This window comes from Numida meleagris, chromosome 14 (genome assembly GCF_002078875.1).
Source record: "Numida meleagris isolate 19003 breed g44 Domestic line chromosome 14, NumMel1.0, whole genome shotgun sequence".
Taxonomy (NCBI): Eukaryota; Metazoa; Chordata; class Aves; order Galliformes; family Numididae; genus Numida; species Numida meleagris.
In genome coordinates, this window is record NC_034422.1 from 8522445 (window position 1) to 8540627 (window position 18183).

Consider the following 18183-nt stretch of genomic DNA (forward strand, 5'->3'; position numbering starts at 1 on the left):
GCGGCCCGGGGAAAGTTCCCCTCCGTCTGCTCCGCGGGCGCGGGCCCTGGGCCGCGCGTGGGGCCGGGAGCTGCAGGGAGCGCGGCTCCCCCGGCTCCCGGAGCGTCGGCAGCCGCCCCGAGGCGTGCGGAGCGGCGGGGTCGTCAACCGCGGCCGGAGGGAATCCCTGCCTCTCGGCTGCGGGTTGCGCTTCGTCTGCCCGGCCGGAGGAGAACCCGACGGGAATGGGGAGCGGAGCAGCCGAGCGGAGTTCGGACGGGGGCACGCGCGGGTGAGGGACGCTGCGCTGCGCGGGGTTTGGGCTCTCGATCTCCTCCAGTACTGTCCGCTCAGCCCGGGGCCGGGCTTCCCCGCGCCCTGCCCGCAGCCCTGCGCGTGCCGAGCGCCGCTCACCGCGCCGAAGCGGAGGGAGGCTGAGAGGATTCCCACGGAATTAGCGGTTCGTTAGAGCCGGGCAGCTTTGTCTCGTCACACGCTTGTAATTTTAGAACGCGTGTCTTAATTGCGTTCGGCTGGTGTGCGTGCTGCCCTGCCACACGCTGCTTGCGGCGTTGGCTCTGGTAGCTTTGTGGTTTGAGTTTTTTTTAATTCACTGCAGCGTGTGTTTGTTTGTGCAGCGGTGGATTTCGGTGCGAGCCGGGGGTATTTCACGGGGAGCAGATCTTGGAATTGCAGCGTATTCTGGGAGGGCTCTCCTTTCCCTGGGAGCTGCATGGTGTGTGTGTGTGGCAGCGCTGACATCTCGAATCCCCAGATACTCGGATTGGTTTCAATAAAATGACTTCTGTATGTTTTTAGCATCTGTATCAGAGTCTGAAATACGCTAAATGCTGAGGCCTTTCTCCTCCCCCTCAGTAATTACCCTGGCTGTCCTCAAACAAATCATTCCTGCCTCATGCTATCCCTGAGATCAAACACCAGCAGGCTGTGTTCTCTTCTGCCGAGCTCCCTGAGCACTGCCGTGCCTTCCGCTGGGCTCAGCCGCTGGAATATCGCTGCTGCTTGAATATGGAAGGTCTGTGCGTGCTGCGATTTGCATTATTGTAAATAGGGTAATTGAATTACAGCCTCTCGGCCACGTCTTGTCCCTCCGGTGCTATCAGCGGTCAGCCAGCGCTAGCTGGGGTGCTGGGCAGGGCCAGCTGAGCGCTTGCTTGGGTCTGACGTTTCCACCAACTCTATCATTGGATAAGAAAGCTGCTTCTTTTAATGTAAATTGTCAGGGGTGTCTCTGACAGCTCGACAACATTAGATGCTAAACTGAAAACAAAGGGTAAAATACTGTATAGCTGAGTTAATGGATTTCTCTTTTGTTATATGAATTCCTCTATCGGAATAGAAACTATATTCTGAGGCTAGCTGTGGGTGCATAACAGTAAGAGAATTTTTTGCCTTTTATAGCCGTCGGGACTCGCTCAGAGCCTCCACTTGCTACACAGAGGAGGGAAGTGTTCTATGGGCACTGCTGCAGCGTGGGGAGAAGAGACGATGAAATGAGTTACCTGTCAGCTCCTAATAACTTCATTTGAAGGGCTTAATTGGCAAGGATGAAATTTGCGAACTCACGTAGAGCTTCAGTGGGTTGAGAGGAGTATACATTCCCCAGGACCTGACGCCCTTTTACCACCTCAGATGTCTCTTTCTGATTCCTAATCACTCACATCAAGTATTTTTAACCACCTATTTCAAATAAGCTGTTTCCTGTCCTCAACTTCAGCTCGCAAACAGCCTGAAATCCAAGATGTGTACTTCTGTCATTCCTGTGTCGGTATGAAACCTTCTGCAGAGCTGTGGACTAAGTCAGGTATTTGCAAACGCGTGTCTTTATAGAACTGGCATTTAAAGAATGGGAATAGGGAACTCTGGTCTGATCTTAAGGAATTTTGAATCGAGATTTAAAGGCTTTTTTACTAGCTTCTGCTGTCATTTTACTTCTGTTGGATCATTTGAGTTTAAGTGTTTGTTCAGTTCAGCTCTCTGTTGCTTTTATTAATGCTGATGAAAGGTGCAGGTATTTCTCTGTGCTTCTGGGTTGCGTGGACATACCAAAACACTGCTCTGCGTTGGAAGCATGCTATTCCTGTTGCTTTCCAGCAAGCTTTTTAGAGATGGATGGCTAATAGCAAAGAACTGAGTACAATTACTGATATGTAAGGCATCTGATATTTTATCCTCCTTGATAGTACTTGTTTATTTTCACGGTACTAAAACTATCGACAGTTCTTCATTACATTCCACTATACAGTTCTCTTATATTTTTGTAAATCACTTCATAGCCTTTTCTGTGGAATTTATTAACTTTCTGTAAGCCCAGCTTAGCTCTGCATAAGCTACAAAACCCCCAACTGTTGCTCAGAAACTATTAAGCGTGAGTTTGTGATCATAACTAAGAAAAATTTGATGTGATATTGCTAGTCCCAAGCTAGAGTAGTCATTACAGCAGCATGTCAGCGTGTCACCTCTTAATGGCAGCATGGCTTGTGCATACTGAAACTTGGTTGAGAACCATACGTCAGGTCTCTTCAGGTTTGTGTTGCATTCCCTCAAAGTATTCTTCAGAGGTGGAAGTGACCTTTTTTTTTTCATATTTACCAGGTTGGTTGTGAGAAGCTGTGCCCAACATGTCACTGAGGAGAAATGTGCTCCTTTTAAAAAGTCCTTACGTGGTCTCCCAAAGTCAGGTGACTTGGCTGCATGATCTGAGATAAGGGAGCTCACATATCTGAACAGTGCAGACCTTTTGATTCATGTTCCTTCAAGCTCAAAGATGTAGAGCAGAATCCACTGCTGCCGTGTATTCCTGTGGTTTGGTGCTGGAAAGAAAGAACATTGGGTACCTGATCGGTATCGTTTCCTGAAGTGCTTGTGTTTTCCTCTGCAGATAACACAGTCCCTCTAGCTTCTGACAGATTGTTGAGTCTAATCTGTTCACGTACTTGTAAAGTATACAGGTGGATGATGGTACTTTTTCTAGGTATGGTATGAACGTGTTGAAGTGGTTTTTCAAATGCTCAGATTTTGTAGCTTCTTATCTTGCTATTTTAGCGTGTCGTTACACAGAAGAGAGTCTAAAAGCTGAGAGATGCTCACTGTCAGTGCAGGAATTGTGGATGTCAGCTGTGGGGCGGGAGTTAAGCTCCCGAGGAAAGGATGTGAGAATGAAGATCTACCAAAACATTCACATTTTTATGCCAAGCAAAGTTGAAGAACTTACTGACGCTCTGACAGCATAGCTTGAAATCCATCGTGTCTTTATGTGGGGACTACCTCACTATGAAAACGGTAGTCTCCTATGTTTTGGGTGCTGGGTAACCAGTCATGGTTATGTCTACGGCTTGGATGTGTAGGGGAAGAGGTGACATCCTGTACAGGGAGACCTTCAGTGCGGTGTTTCAGCATGAAGAACCTCTGAACAACTCATAATTCTACATTAACAATGTGCTGAGTCTCAATAATTAGCATAGCCCTTGTTATTATGAAGCTCTTGTTCTGTGTGTAGCATCTTGTATAATCTACTTAATGTTGGAAATAAATCAGTCGAAGCAGCTTGGAGAAAGGCACCTGTGAGACAAGTGGGAAAGATTCAGCATTCTTCCTTTGCTGCACGCATCCGCCCACCTTGACAATTAGCTGATGTTCTTGTTGAAAAATCTGTTGTCTTTTGCTTGTAGCAGCTGCTTTGCTCCTGGTGGGTTTGGAGATTCCTCAGATTGTATCACTGAACATCTGGCCAGTGTTTAACTTTCTTTTCCATTTGAGCATTGCCCTGTTGTTACTCAGAGCAATAGAAAGGCTGCCTGTTGGAGACAGAGAGATTTGAGATTTGGCTCCCAAATTTAACTCTTCTGTCCCTGGATCGTATTGCTGGGTATTCCTAATACTAATTTCTACCATCTCCTGTCTCTAATCTTTCTTCTTACCTAAGCTTTATTACGCTATATTATTCTTGCATTCAGTTAGGGCAGGAGTGTTGTTAGAATAATGTTAGTAATATAATGTGCCAGGTTCTTAGGATTGTGATAATCTCACAGTCCTTGCCCATCTCTTTGCTTGGAGCTGGGGAATTGCCAGCTTCTCCCAGCCTCATGTTAGCCCCAGTTCCCTTTCTGGTTCTGTAGCACCTCCCCTGGGGATAAGTATGAATGGGGGCTTGACCTCAGCATGCCACTCATGTCAGTCAGAACCACGTGTAGTCTTTCCAGTTGAGGTTTGTCTCTCCTAACATTTGCTAGCTTTTATGACTCGCTCATCCAGGCTTTCTTTACATATAGGGGAGAGTCGTTTCCAGAGTGTAGCTCATCTTGTCCTAAGGCAGAGCCTGCAATAGCTTAGGTGAGCCACCCTCCAAATGCCCTTTTCTCTGTAAAAGTTTTCTGACTAATATCATAAAATATACATGTCTATGTCACAGACATCTGAAATTAAATAAATCCCATGTGCTGTCGAAAAATGAGGGTTTCGTGCTGTCTGCAGGGGACTAGAGCAGGAGCTGCACCAAGCTTTGTTTTATTAGGTACCATTTGCATCTGATACCGGGCAGTCTCGTTGTAGCAGATATGCAAGAAAGACCTAAGCAGAAAAATGCTCTTAAAATGACAGATTGCCTGTTAGGCAAAGCCAGAACCCCTGTCACTGATGAAACATGCTCTGCTAACCATTTATTCCAGTGCTAAAGAAATCTAAATCTTCCCATGTCTGGCCCCTGAAAATGCCTAAAGAAATGCAAAATCCCAGTGAAGAGCTTTCTTATCAAGGGTGTCATATCCTTTCATTAGGTTTCTGCACCTTTTTCTTTTTTTTTTTTCCTAATTAGAAGATCTAGAAACATTATTTGCATTTCAATGCTTTATGTTTTCCCAGAGAAAGAATTCCAGGGTGGCCAGACACCTTTCTTGGTGTTTTCTTTTGGATGGATGTGCCTCAGTAGGGCTTTGGATGAGTTCTGCTTTTCTGCATCATGTTGGCAAACCTCTTTCTGTCCTTTGAGAACCCCACAGAGGCAGTGAGCAGCCTTTCTGCTGATAACTTCAGCCCTTGGCTAGCCAGTCCCTCTGTCATTCCTAAAATGCAGCTGGTAGAAGGAAGCAACTTTTAGAGCAAAGCTGAAGAAAAGACAATAAATACACATCACTAATTTATCCAAAAGTGCCGTATTAATATCTAGTGATCCAGCTTGAGGAACTGTCCTGGTGTCTGAAAGGAACCTTTCCTACTGTCAGCAGCAGAAGGAAACAGAACAGTCACTCTTATCTTTAAATCCAGCTTTGCTTAAGTGCCTGAGATGTGCAGAGGAGGGAAATGCTAACGGGCAGAATCTGGGGGTGTTTCTTGGAGTGCTGTGGGGAAAGGTGCTCCACTGCTGCTGGCAGCAGTAACCCAGAGAATCAGTGCAGGGAGCAGACTGTTATTAGAGGATGATGCATGGTGCACAGCTTCCTTGTGTTTCCTGGGCGTTCAAGAGGATGATGTCTGCCCGAGGCACGCTGCTGCAGAGCTCTGAGCCAGTGCAGCTGTGTCTCTTCTTGAATGGGATGGCACCTTCAGAACAGGTTGTGTTCAGAGGACAGCCTGTTGTGCCTTCTCGCTCTCTTCTCCATATTTCTTCCCATTGTAGCAGTGGAGCAGAATGGATGCTTTCCTTTTGCATTTGTTGGTGTGTGCGTGTCTGTCTGCCGATGTTGTTGTGCAATCAGACGGTACGCAGGAAACATTGCAGTGAAATCTCCTCAAGCTTCCTGAACAAGCAAACTAAAACCTCGAGATTCTGCCTGGCAGAGGCCCAAGTGCAGTGTTTTGCAGAGGCTGTCTGTAGCCCTGCTGCTGTTGGACCGATTCCACCTGAGCTGGTAACTCAGCACCTTAACGATGCACTTTGGTTTTAGGTAATCACTTACTCAGCGAGAAAGTGACTCCCTTCCCCTGCCTCCGATGGTCACATCCCCGACTGGTGCTCGCACCAAGCAGGTGTGCCTTGGGTGCACTTGTGTAGGGTTACACCAATTCAGTGTCACTGCCCAAGGAGCTGAACATTCTAGAAAACTTCAAGAATTGGATTTTGTGGAGAGAAATGAGGGGTGAAAATGGTCCACTACGGTTTTTTTGTTGGGGTTTTTTTTTTTTTTTTTGATCAACATATGGTAATTGGAGCATGTGGAGCGTTTTCATTTGTCACTACTTTTCATGCTGCTGAATTCATGCTGCAGGATCCTGCAGTTCTTCCAGAAAGCATACATGTTGTTCACTTGTTTCTGAGTGCGCTGATATACCATTGACATGAGGAATTGTCAGAAGGCAGGAGCTCCTTTTTTCTCTTGATGGTGCAATCCCTTCAGCTAATAATAATATTGTGAATGTAACTGCTGTGATTTCCTAGGATCTTTTTCTCACCTGCATTCCTGCTCACAGAAGGGGAATTGTTCTGCTACATTCTGAATAGCAATGAAGAAGGAGAAAAATAATAAATTGTCTGTAGAAAATTGGAAAAGCCCAGAGCAAGTGACAAAGCAAAATAGTAAGCAAGATGGGAGCATGCTAAGATGAGGTGAGAGAAGTTGGTGTAGTAATTTGCTAAGTGAGGTGGGGAGGAGGTTTCAATGGTTGCGCTCGGAGCTAGCAGGAAGTCATGAGTTGCCGAGCAAAGACACACATGAAGTTGAGCAATAATTAAAGCAATGCTTTACAGGGAGGAGCGTGGACATTCTTAATTGAGGGTCTGTACTGTGCTTTCTTAGCTGAGAAGAGCCACATTTAGAGTTCTGTGTGTTGAAACCATTCATTTTGAACCGTCTTCCTTTCCTTTTCAGGTCCCCAGAGCAAGATCTGATGTTGACCTAGATAACTGTGAAGAGATGTCACAGGGAAGCTAGTAGTACTCCACTGTGGTGTGTTTAACCCTGGAGTAAAACAGATTTATAAAAATGCATATATTTAGGAAAGTATGAGCTTTCCAGGGGTTTTGCAATTGTGCTTAATTCAGCTCCAGATTTTAAAATACCATGCAGGTTTTTGCATGAGTTGGTGGCTTCTCTGGGTCATTTTGCTAGTTGGTTTGTTAGTTTTGTCATATTTTATAACAATGGTTAAAAAAATAGAAATTAGATTCGCTTTTAGTAAAACGCCTTCTCTTGTTATGACATTATTCAGACTGGCAAGTTTTGGTCAAAGAAGTGTTTGGTTTTGGTTTGATCACCTACAGGCAGCAGTGGTGGAACTGAGATGGCGGTGTATGGTGCAGCTTGCTCTCCTCGGGGCCTCGTAATAAATTGGGAATTAAGTCTGAAGTAATGGGAGATGTTTCTTTGCAGCCTTACTTATCTTACATATTTGCTTGTTCTATGTGAATCTGATCATCTGAAGTACCACAAGTGTTGCTTCATTTCACTAAGGGAAATCATGCAATGCTGAGAGAGTCAAGTTTGACCTCTGCTTAGAAAATGGCTCGCTCTGAAACGCAGCAGTCCTCTGCAGGGATGTTTGGGGTTTGCTGAGAACTGTCAGCGTTTCCTCTGCAGAGAGGCATTCCTAAACCCCAGGGAATCCCCTCCCTTCAAGTTCTGAAGCGAGCAGTGTGGAGGAATAATGAGCACTTCCTTCCTTGCTATTTTCAGTGGCTGAACTAGAAAGTACTGCTCTTGCTCTGGGTCCTGCTTACAGAGCTCTGTGCAGCGTGCTTCTCTTCCTGCCCTCCTCCTCGTGTCTGGAGTCCTTTTACAAGTGGAAGTTGTGCAGTAAGTTTCAAGCCGAAAAAAATCAAACAAGAGTCGTGGGTAACGTGGTATGCTGAGTTCAGCATTCAGCTTCAGTTTTAACATAAAGTTCAATATTAAGTTGTTTCAGAATTTTCACTTACTCGCAGATTTATTTTTCCTAGCAGCGTGTATTGGGTTTACTTCTCCTGCCCCTTGGGAGCTTGTTTAGCCGAGAAGGCATGGAAAGCAGCTTGATGTTTTGGATCTTTAGAGGCATTTTGGAGCTGCTGGAAGCATCTCTCGCTCCTTCCTGCAGCTTCATGTAAACAGCCTTGCTGGCTGTTGCAGAAGGAAGGAGAAGCTTTCAGCTGCAGAAGCAGTGGCCAACAGCAGGAGCTGCACTGCGCAGCGCTGTGCTGCACACAAGGGCTGGCTCGTGGCTTGGGCTGGAGATGTTCTGAGCGGTGGCCTGCGTGGTGACAGTCAGCAGTGAACGCCTTCAGGAACTGAAGCTGTTTGTCACAAGGGTCTGCGCTCCTGTCAGTGTGTACGCTCAGGGCAGATACTTTGCTAGCAAATCTGAATTTTCAAATGATTGTATGAAAGCTTTTTCCTGCCTCCTCCCCAGTTATTCCGTTTCAAGCTTTGCGTTTCTGAAGTTTTGCTTTGAAAGCTGTTAGGCCATTTTTAAAGGAATAGTTTCAGTATTTCATCTAAATTCAAAACTCTTCTTCCTGAAGGCTTCTGATACTTGGCAGGGAAAAATACACGCCTGATGGAATTAGTTAAACCTCTCCAAGGTAAGGGTTGAGCTGAGCCCATTTCTTTCTCCTCTGGCTCAGACTGCAATCTTGAAAAGAATGCAGCATCGCTCACGGAGTAGAATCTGAAAAACTCACTTCAATGTAGTTGTTTTGCATATTGCTTAATAAAATGACAGTGGGTGGAATGAAGGTTGTTCTGATTCCCTGTGGCAGGCTTCCTTCTGCTTTTGGCTCGAGGCTGCCTATGAGGTGGGCAGGTGTGTAACAGGACAGCAGTCTTCTGCTGTGCCGTTTTGCATTTGTAAAACTGCAAGTCAACACATGACAGGTTAGGGTCTTTCCTTTTAAAATCAGACTTTCTGCTGTAATGTTAAAATAAATGTAAGATGTGAGTTGTAGTTAAAACTCTTCTAATGTGCCTAGTATTGGACAAAGACAGAAGAGCAGCATTGCCCAAACAGGTAATTCTGTTTCTCTCTAGCAGGTGAGCTCTGTCAGGTTAGGGAGGTTAACCTTTCACACACACAGTTGGTCCTTCCTGCAAGTTTTTGCTGGACTAAATGTGTTGTTTCAGAGAACTTTTTCCTTATCTTCTCCCTGGCATTTTCCATGTAAAGAAAAAGAAAGGATGCGTGGATATTTCTAAATTAATGATCTTTGATATGTGATGATTGTATACGCAGAACATATGGGTGAGATCTGCAGAATTACTTTCAACTGATCTCAGATATGATATTCTAAAACTCACTCCAGGTGACCTGCCGAACTCAAATAAACGATGAGATAATGCTGAAAAAGACCAGGAGCCTGCACGTTGGCTGTCTTCCATTCCTGCAGTATGCATCTAAGTTGACCATAAATTGTTTTGTGTAGTTAAATTGGCTAAGTGGGTTGTTGCAATATGGTGCCATTATGATGCCTTCGGTTGTTTTAGGATTTGGCAGAAACCCAGCCTACATATGTGCAGACAAGCAAAAATATCTGCGCTAGAATGTGTGTGTTCATCTGTAGCCTGAAAGCAAAATCACTGTGTAGTTCTGGGGAAGAAAAAAAGCTCTGTTTAAATTTTGTGCTGCTTTATGGAGCTGTTTCCTATGAGGTCTCTTCCTAGGTGAGCGCTCCTGAGCTGTCTGAGCAGGTAACAATGTCTTTGCAGCCGCCATGGTGCCATGGATGTTGGCAGCTGGGGGTGGGAGGGGACAGTTATGCCTCAGGGGTCATCATGGTGAGGGTTTGGGTACTTTATGAAAAAAAAAAAAAAAAGCTTTTTTGCAGCTTAAAGAGAGCTTCAGGGAACAAAGAGGAAATATGGGTGTCTGATCACTAGGGAGCGAGAGTAAGGAAAGTTGGCAGAACAGTCTGTGTGCGTTAGATCTAGTTGAAGTCACTGTTTCCTGACACTGATATTTATGTGTTCTTTTTTTTATGTGGTGTCCCCCAAGTTCCCATACGTGGGAACTGCAGATTCTCTGAAAACACACAGGGGTTCTGCAGGCAGACACATACATATCTGCTTTGTTTGTGTTCAGATGCCGCTTGTGATTGCAGCATTCATTTTATTTGCTTTCACGTTGTATTAAGGCCTAAAGAGTTTTGCTCGCACTGAAAGTAAAGCTAAAAATACCAAAGCAAGACCTTTAAACAAGGATAAAAGAGTAAATATTTGTATATCCTGCTCTCTGCACGGGCTTGGAAAGCAGAAGTCATTTTCAGTCCAATACTCTTACCAGTGAGACTGTTCTTTCCTGCGTGGCCACAGAGTGGTACACAAGACCCTAGAGGATTTTCATCGTTAAGGGCTGCAGCAGGAGAAGTGAGGGAAGGGTTTGCACTTCTGTAACAGCAGGATTTTTGTGAATGGTCCCAATACAAACTATGTGTGTAGTGTTATTTGAATTCCATTCCTCAAATATGGTTGTCTAGTTGTTGACAGCATCCCTATTAAACACTAGGGGGGGAGGGAATTGCCATAGACATTATTAGAGATTGCAAAATCTGAGCTGACTAACCATAATTAAATTGCTTTTTCTATCCATCTCCAGCTTTGCTTCCCAAACGTTCCCTCGTCCCAGAAATGGAATTAGAGTTTCAGTCTGCTGCTGGGAAGTGGATGCTGCTGAGGAATCTGGTTCTTGTGGGGCTGGTTAGTTCTCCAATGAGTACTGCTATCATCAGGGCAGTAACTCAGCTCCCAGTGCCTTTAGTTATAGGTTATTTGAAGGTGCAGACTTGGCTGGGCAAGTTGCAAGTCTCAGGCCTGGAAAACTTATTTTAAGTTACTTGTTTTTTTTTATGGTTGTTGACCTTTGGCTTGGGGTAGGTGTGTTTACCAACATTTAAGAAAGATGCCCAATGTAATTTAGGCTTTGCTTGCTTCTTTCTGGGGGTCATTCAGAAACATGCTGAGGTGTGTGGAGGCTTCTGCAAGACTCCTCATTTGCTAGGAGAGGAATTAATTGGTTGATTCCAATTGAATTGTTGACTTAAGTCAACATCTCTGTGTTCGAAGGACTGCAGCGTCGTCCTTTATTCCCTGACCCTCCATGAAAATCCGTTAAGCCGAAGGACCAGCTGCATTTTCTAAGCTTTCTCTCCTTTTCAGCTGGATTCTTCTTCAGGGTTTCCCTCTTTTCTCTCTCTGCAGGGAATCTGGCGCATCCCCGTGGATGAAATCGACCGCCCGGGCAGTTTTGCATCTCATATGAACCGCTCTATAGTCCTACTGCTAAATGTGCTGTCACAGCTGAAGGATTACAACACCCTGCTGAAAGTCTCATCTATGCTACAGAGGACCCCTGATCAGGGAAAGTACGATACATTTATTTTAATCTGCTACTCCCTATGTTTTGTTCTTTGTACAACTATTTTGTTTGAAGACATTCTTATTTTAGGAAAAAGTCTATAGACAGACTTCCTTGGGAATATAGCGGAATGGTGGTTACATTTTCTCAGGATTATGATTCCAAAATAGAGTTCAGAGCTCCTCTTCGTTTCCCTTGGAACTCAGAGCAGCCACACAGCTGCCCTACCAGATTTCCAGAGGTCTGCTATCACATGGAGGGCTTCACTGGTGGAGCAGAGCATCACACGTCTCTTGTGTAAGAGCTGTGTCCAGTGAAAGAGGTCACAGCACAGGCATCCTGCCTTCCTGTAATCCCTGACTGCCTGAACAATGGTGCTGTGGCTGCGGGCAGCCAGTGCTATTTTAAAAGCTTATCCTATTCAAGGGTGATCTAATTTTAATTGTATTAACCTTATTTAAGAAAAAAAAAAAGCCATTTAACATGAACTATATACAGATACGTATCAATGGGAAGACCAAAATAAACAGCTAAAGAAAACGTGGAAGCAGTTGTGGTAGTTCCCAGTTGTTTGCTGAGGGGGGAATGTTGAAACTAATCTGGCAAATACTGAAGAAATTGAGCTGAATGATTGATGGCAGTAAGTTGAAAGCAGTAAAGGTTGCTTCATACATTTTCAAGTGCGAGCGTATATGAATTTGCATAGATCATAGTATGTCTGGGAATATGTCACCACATGTTCAGCAAACTTGAAGCCAAAAATATTTGACTTTTAACATATCGAAAGAACTGGACCATAGAAGGCTTAAATTCTGTTCTAAGCAAGCCTGGCAAGCACTAAAAATATTCTGTTATTTATAAGTCTCGACTGAATGTAACAAACAAGTGATTTGATGTGTTGGACCAGCCAATGCCAGCCATGATGATCTGAAGTCATTACAGGAACTTATAAATACAGATCTTCTGGGTGTGTCTGGTACGTGCCTGCAGCATCCCAACTTCAACGAATAAATAAATCAGAACTAGTGATAAGTTTTTGTCTATTTTGCCTGAAAGGCAAAGCAAAAAGTACTTTTTACAACGTTACAGTGTAGAGATAACATGTTTATTAAAAATGCTGGCTTTCTGACCAAGTAACATCCTTCACAATTATGTACTTGATTTGAGGCCTTTTATTAAAACCAGCCTATTATGAAATTTTTTAAAAAGCCAGTTTTCTGTCAAACTGAATTGGGCAGGGTGGTTAGCAGGAAATATTTTCCTTAAAAGTGGTCTAAAGCAGTGTAATACTGTGAAGTTGCCATGTTCGAGTAAATTAAATGAAGCCACAGAGCGAGTATGTTCTACAGATAGAATATTAGGTTTTTCTAATAGTAACTGGAAAAGAAGTGTTGACACACTAGTGTTTTAGCTTTAAAAACCTACATTCAAAAGTAACGGTTCTGATGAATGAGGAAGGGTTTGCTGATATCCTTAATGTCACATGTACAGTTTATTCAGAACGTGAGAATCACCTGACAGTTCAAGATAGCTTTGTGTGATTTATGCTCCCTTTCAAGAAAGTTCTGAATAGAAAGCTAGTATTTCAGGGGCTCCAAAGGCCTGATAACAGCAAACTGTAATCCTGGTTGTCTGCTTTACTCTGTGGCTTTTGCATTGCTCCCCTTCCCTTTCCTCCACTTGTAGATAGCACTAACCATCTTTTTCTTCGTCATATCTTCTTCAGTGGTTATGGGGATAGGAGCGGAGAGGTGGAAGAAAACATGGATAAAGTTTTACGTTTCAGTATGCTGTATTCACCTATAGTACGTTTTGTTTGATTTTCATCTAGCCTGTTTTAAATTGTTTTGCAAAAAAATCCTAGCTTCTGCTTTTAAAGTCCTACGACTTTCTGGCAGTTAACGTCATTTGTGTTCCGTTACTGTGGCGCAGGAAGTACTTACGTGATGCAGATCGCCAGGTTCTGGCCCAGCAAGCCTTTGTGCTGACAGTGAAAGTGCTGGAGGACACGCTCAACGACCTGACGCAGGTAAGGCAGCAGGCTGTTTGATGGTCACTGGGTTCAGTTTGCTCGTTCCTTAGATCTACTGAGATTGAAGGGCTACATTACTATCACTGCTAATACCTTTTGGTTATGTGCAGTTACCTTTCTTCTACTGTAGTTCTTTTGGTTTTGAAATTCGGTATTAAATATAGCGCTTGAAAAGGGATTACAGTAAGTTTGATTTGACTCACCCTTAAATCTAGAGTAATAGCAATTACATGGGGTGTAAGAATTGCAGCATTTTCAGGTGGAGTCTGTTGCAATTTTTCTTACAAAATGAAGTAAAATTCCTCTTGCAAAACAAAACCAGACAACTAGATATTACGTGCGTGCCAATTTTTAAATGCTAGTCCTTGACAGCACCAGATCTGTTGCTACATTTAAAGATTTAATTTCTAAATGTCATTTAGAGACTAATCAGCTTTCAGGCTAAAATAACTAGAAGTTGAAAGTATTTTTTGGTAAATACAGTCAAGGAAGAACTCATTCCTAAGACTTTTCCAAGTTAGCAGTGTCTAGGCTTAACAAACTAAACAAAAACAATGCTGAGGACACTGGATCTCTCTGTAAAATAGTTCATAAAGGAATAATTCATAAGACAAGAAAGAAGGGATGGTGTGCTGAAGTTTTCTAGCTTTAGACCATTACCAAAGTAGAGGTGCAAAATTTCAAATATTGTAGCTGAGTTTAGCATACTTCTTCATGTAATAACAAGAAGAAAGTTATGCCCGAATGACCAAAGGGAAGATTCTGAAATTTGAAGTTGATCTTCAGCTGCCAAAAGAAGCAGGTTCATTTTTGATGGTAATATGTTAGTAGTAAAATTTGTACTACTAAACCTTGGATTTCTTTTTTTTTTTTTTTTGATTCCGTAGCATAGAATGGGGGAGGGAACAAAAAAAGATTACCGCTTTGGTTCAGCCTGTGCTGCTGATTTCTCTGTGGTGTTTTTGCTGATTAATATACTTTAATTGTAAGACTTGTGGCTTAGACTAATTAATACTCATGAACAAACAAGAATGAACATGGAATAAACGTGTTGTCTTCAGCAGATGCAGTAATGTAAAGGTACTCATTGTCATTATTGGGCTGTGCCGAAATGCTTTCTGAGTTCAGTAATAACAGAGAAGAATGATTTCTTTTATTAAGGTTTCAGAAGATCAGAGTTCCAAGTCTTCTAACCTTGCTTCAGGAAGGATGACAACAGACGTTTCTAATAAAACTAGTGCTGAAGAGGGCAAAGATGTCCTTCCCAAAAAGCCAGTTTTATCTGATGGAGTAGTACACAGTACCGAAAATGGAGTAAAAGAAGTGGCTCAGGGACAAATCCCCAATGCTATGGATGTATTGGAACATGAGGACAAAAATGCCAAGGAAATTAAAGAGCTGCCTAGGCCTGGTTCCGTTGAGCCTATGGATTTTGATGGATATTCCAATGACCCTGAAAAAATTGATTCTTCATGTAAACGCAGTGAGCCAGACCGTCTTCAGTCTGGCAGGAACTCAAAAGAGAGAGCTCCAGAGAGCCGGACTGCAGAACTTTCTTTGGAAGAGCTAAGCATCAGCTCAAAACAGCAACAGCAGGGAACTAAAGTTCAAGCAGTACCTACAGAAGAACCTGTCCAGAGATCAAGCAGGAAGAGGAAATTACTTGAGGATGTAGAGTCTGGGAAAACACTTCTGCTTGATGCTTACCGAGTGTGGCAGCAAGGTCAGAAAGTTATGGCCTACGACCTGGGTAAAATTGAGAAGATCATGTCTGAAACATACATGCTGATTAAACAGGTAGAGTAGTCTACCCTTAATCTTAATTTTTCTTTGTGACTTTGCAGATTATTATGGAGTAACAATAATCACCAAACCAAGCAATATGGAATTGGCCCTGTGGCTGTTCAAAGGTTGGCGAGATGAGTGTCTCCCAAAGAACCCACTCTCTTGACAAGAGTGCTGCTAAGGCGTGTGGGTGGAAAGTATGCTGCTCCATATTTCACAATTCGGGAGTCCAGTCCTAAATTACTGAAATAAGAACTCTAACACCAGTTGTGTGGAGTTTGTTCATCCCAAATGTTAGTTTGAGGAGTTATGTACCTTTAAATGTGTAATCCTGAATAACTTAAGATCACTCTTTTGCTGCAGAAGTGCTGCTTCTCCCACTTACCCTATGCCCCACATCCTCATTTCATTTGAATTTAATTGGATATATAGATGATCTTAGTAATTATGACTTCATTAATTGTGGTTCTCTATTCAGGTGGATGAAGAAGTAGCACTTGAGCAGGCAGTCAAGTTTTGCCAGGTGCATATGGGAGCGTCAGCCCAGAAACAGGTAAGCTCTGTGAAGTTCCTCCTTACTTAAAACATGCTTTTATTAAATTGTCTGCAAAAGCAAGTGTGTGGCTGAGTATTTGCAGAAATTAGAAATATCTAATTTTCTGGTGTTGCTGTTGTCTAAGGATAATTGGGAGAACATTAGTGGAGGGAGCTCATCCTTTTTCTTAGGTTCATTGCTGCTGTTTGTCTAGCTTGACGCTGACTTTGTGAGCCAAGGAGTTTTTAGGAAAGCACCAAATAATCTTCAAATTGAAGTATTTGTGGCACACTACAATTTTCTGAACATCTGCGTGATTTCTCAGAATTTTGGGGATGGTAATTACTTCTCTCTGATCCCTTAATGGCTGACAGCCTCAATCAGCTCTCCCCTTGCTGACATTGCACCCTCCTCCTCAGATACCAAATACCTTTTCTCTCAACTTGCATCATTGAGAACTCTGATTTTTAACTCTTTGAAGTTACACAGTTTATATTATAGTTTCTGAATTTCTTCAGCGAGCGACTGTAGAGCTTTAAAGGGATGATTGTTATCAGTCTCTAATTGTAAATAAAGCCAAGAAGAAATCTGAAAGGAATCACTGATGTGTTTAGTGGTGATTCATTTTGCCTAGTATCTTCCCAACATCTCTTATAACTTCATCTCCACATTGGGTGTTCCCTAGTAGAAGTGTACGAGGAGAAGTACACGCTGTGACTGATGTAGAGATGTGCACATAATGCATCACAGCTTCCCAGGTACCAGTTGCTGGCTTCCCAATTGCTTGGTTTTTCCCCCTTGCCTGTGCGCTAATTTTCATAAAAATGGACAAAAGAAGTCTTGAGAATTTCTCTCTATGTTTGAAATTTGACCGAGGCCTCTGTTCTACAAAATACAGCTGTCTCTGCTTTGCAAAGATGTAACATTTTGAGGAGGTGTCTCTCTGATGTTAGCAATTTAAGTATTGTCTTAATGTAAAATAGATTTGAATACCTAATTCACCTGTCTTTCAAAACAAATACATTTCTTAAATTTTCAAATAATCCTTCGAAGTTATGAAGTGAATGAGATATCCATCACCAGCACACCGCCTCTGTTCCATACATCTTTTCCACCTAGCCTCAAATGATGTATGTTTTCTGGTCCTTCCTTCATTGTGTTAGCATACGTGGCAAATGCATCTTCAGAACAAAAGCACGGTGGCATTAGGTGCTGGTTAACAGGAAGAGAAACCTTGCAAGATGAACATTGTATATTACATAGAGCTAGAAGCCTTCCTTTTATTTTTTTCTATCTACTAAGGCTGTAGGTCAGCTCCTGCAGTAAGGTTTAGTCCAGTCTGTTCTGCAGCTCCAGGAAAACCTGATATTTCCGTGCTTTCTGTGAAATACCTGAAATCTTTCAGAACTCTTTTTTTCATTTCCCTTTCAATTCATGCGCCTTGTGTTGGAGCCTGAACCTTGCGTTTTCATGCACCTTCCTCTTGAATCTCTAGGTAATTTTTTCTCCTCACTTTGCTGAATATTGTTCTACTGATGATTATGGCCTTGTTGAGGTGGGTAGAGGAGCTTCGAACCCTTGGAGCAGACTCTGTTACACAGAATTTGTTCTGTACAAGATTATTTGCACACTGAATTTCTTCCTGAAAAGGTGTGAGTTTTATTTGTCAGGAGATGTGCCAGCCAGTTTTTTTTCCCCTGTACCGTGTCTGAGTCCTGAGCATCCATAAAGGTTCCCAGCTGTTAGTACTGAGGTAAGAATTACCTAACAGCGCATCTAGTTAACAGTGCATCTCCTAGCAGAAAAACAGAAGAGAATGTAAGAGTAAAGGGAACTTTTCTTCGTTAAGATCTTCATGGAAGTAACATTTTCCTCCAGTTTTTGCCACCGAGGAAGCCAGCAACGTTTTTCCATTGAACTGCAGAAATGAACAAAAGTGTCAGGAGAGGTGCTGCAGTGGAAATCTTTCCTCGCTTGCAGCCTGGTATTTAGCAGGTGGTTGTTGTTGTTGTTGTTAATAAATACATCTTTCCTCAGACTATTGAGATTCTTTTAGTCTTAATAATTTGTCTTGGGGGGAAAAAATAGAAATCATCATACTGTGATTTAAGATTTCATAATAAAAGGAATTTCCTAATTAGCTTCTTTGAATGGTAATATAACTGTTTGTTTTTTGGGTGTATTCACCTTTTCAAAAGCTATGCAGTAAAGTCTCACGTATCAGCCAGGTTTCTTGCTGGGCCTTTGTAAAGGTTCCGGGTATGCTACGCAAGCTCTTCCAGCAAAGTCAACAGTTCCTCAGGCTTGCAGCAAAATGTTAGAATGGTGAAAAACCTGCACACAGATAATCTTGAAATAGATGTAATAGTGGAGCTAGTATTTAACTGCACTGGAGGCAATGGGATTTCATGTTTAATCGCTTGAAATAAAACATACCTCTTAATGTGATGCACTATGAAGCTTGTAAGCATTCCCTTTTAGGAAGCAGTCCCAACTAATGAGGTTATCACATACTGCAGTCTCGTTTTCATCTATTTCTAGCAGATCTTGTTAGCAGTGTGAGGCTGTCCTACTGTTT

The 18183-nt window shown here is 42.8% G+C and overlaps 1 protein-coding gene across 4 annotated transcripts in view; it reads left to right on the top strand.

The window, feature by feature from the left end:
* CABIN1 (calcineurin binding protein 1) overlaps positions 1–18183 on the top strand; it is a 96256-nt gene that overhangs the window by 54162 nt on the left and 23911 nt on the right. For all 4 annotated transcript variants that reach the window (XM_021412474.1, XM_021412476.1, XM_021412475.1 and 1 more), the window contains exons 31-34: positions 11097–11260; positions 13186–13282; positions 14447–15082; positions 15549–15623. In XM_021412474.1, coding sequence (XP_021268149.1) covers positions 11097–11260; positions 13186–13282; positions 14447–15082; positions 15549–15623 — 972 coding nt within the window. The remainder of the gene's footprint in view (positions 1–11096; positions 11261–13185; positions 13283–14446; positions 15083–15548; positions 15624–18183) is intronic.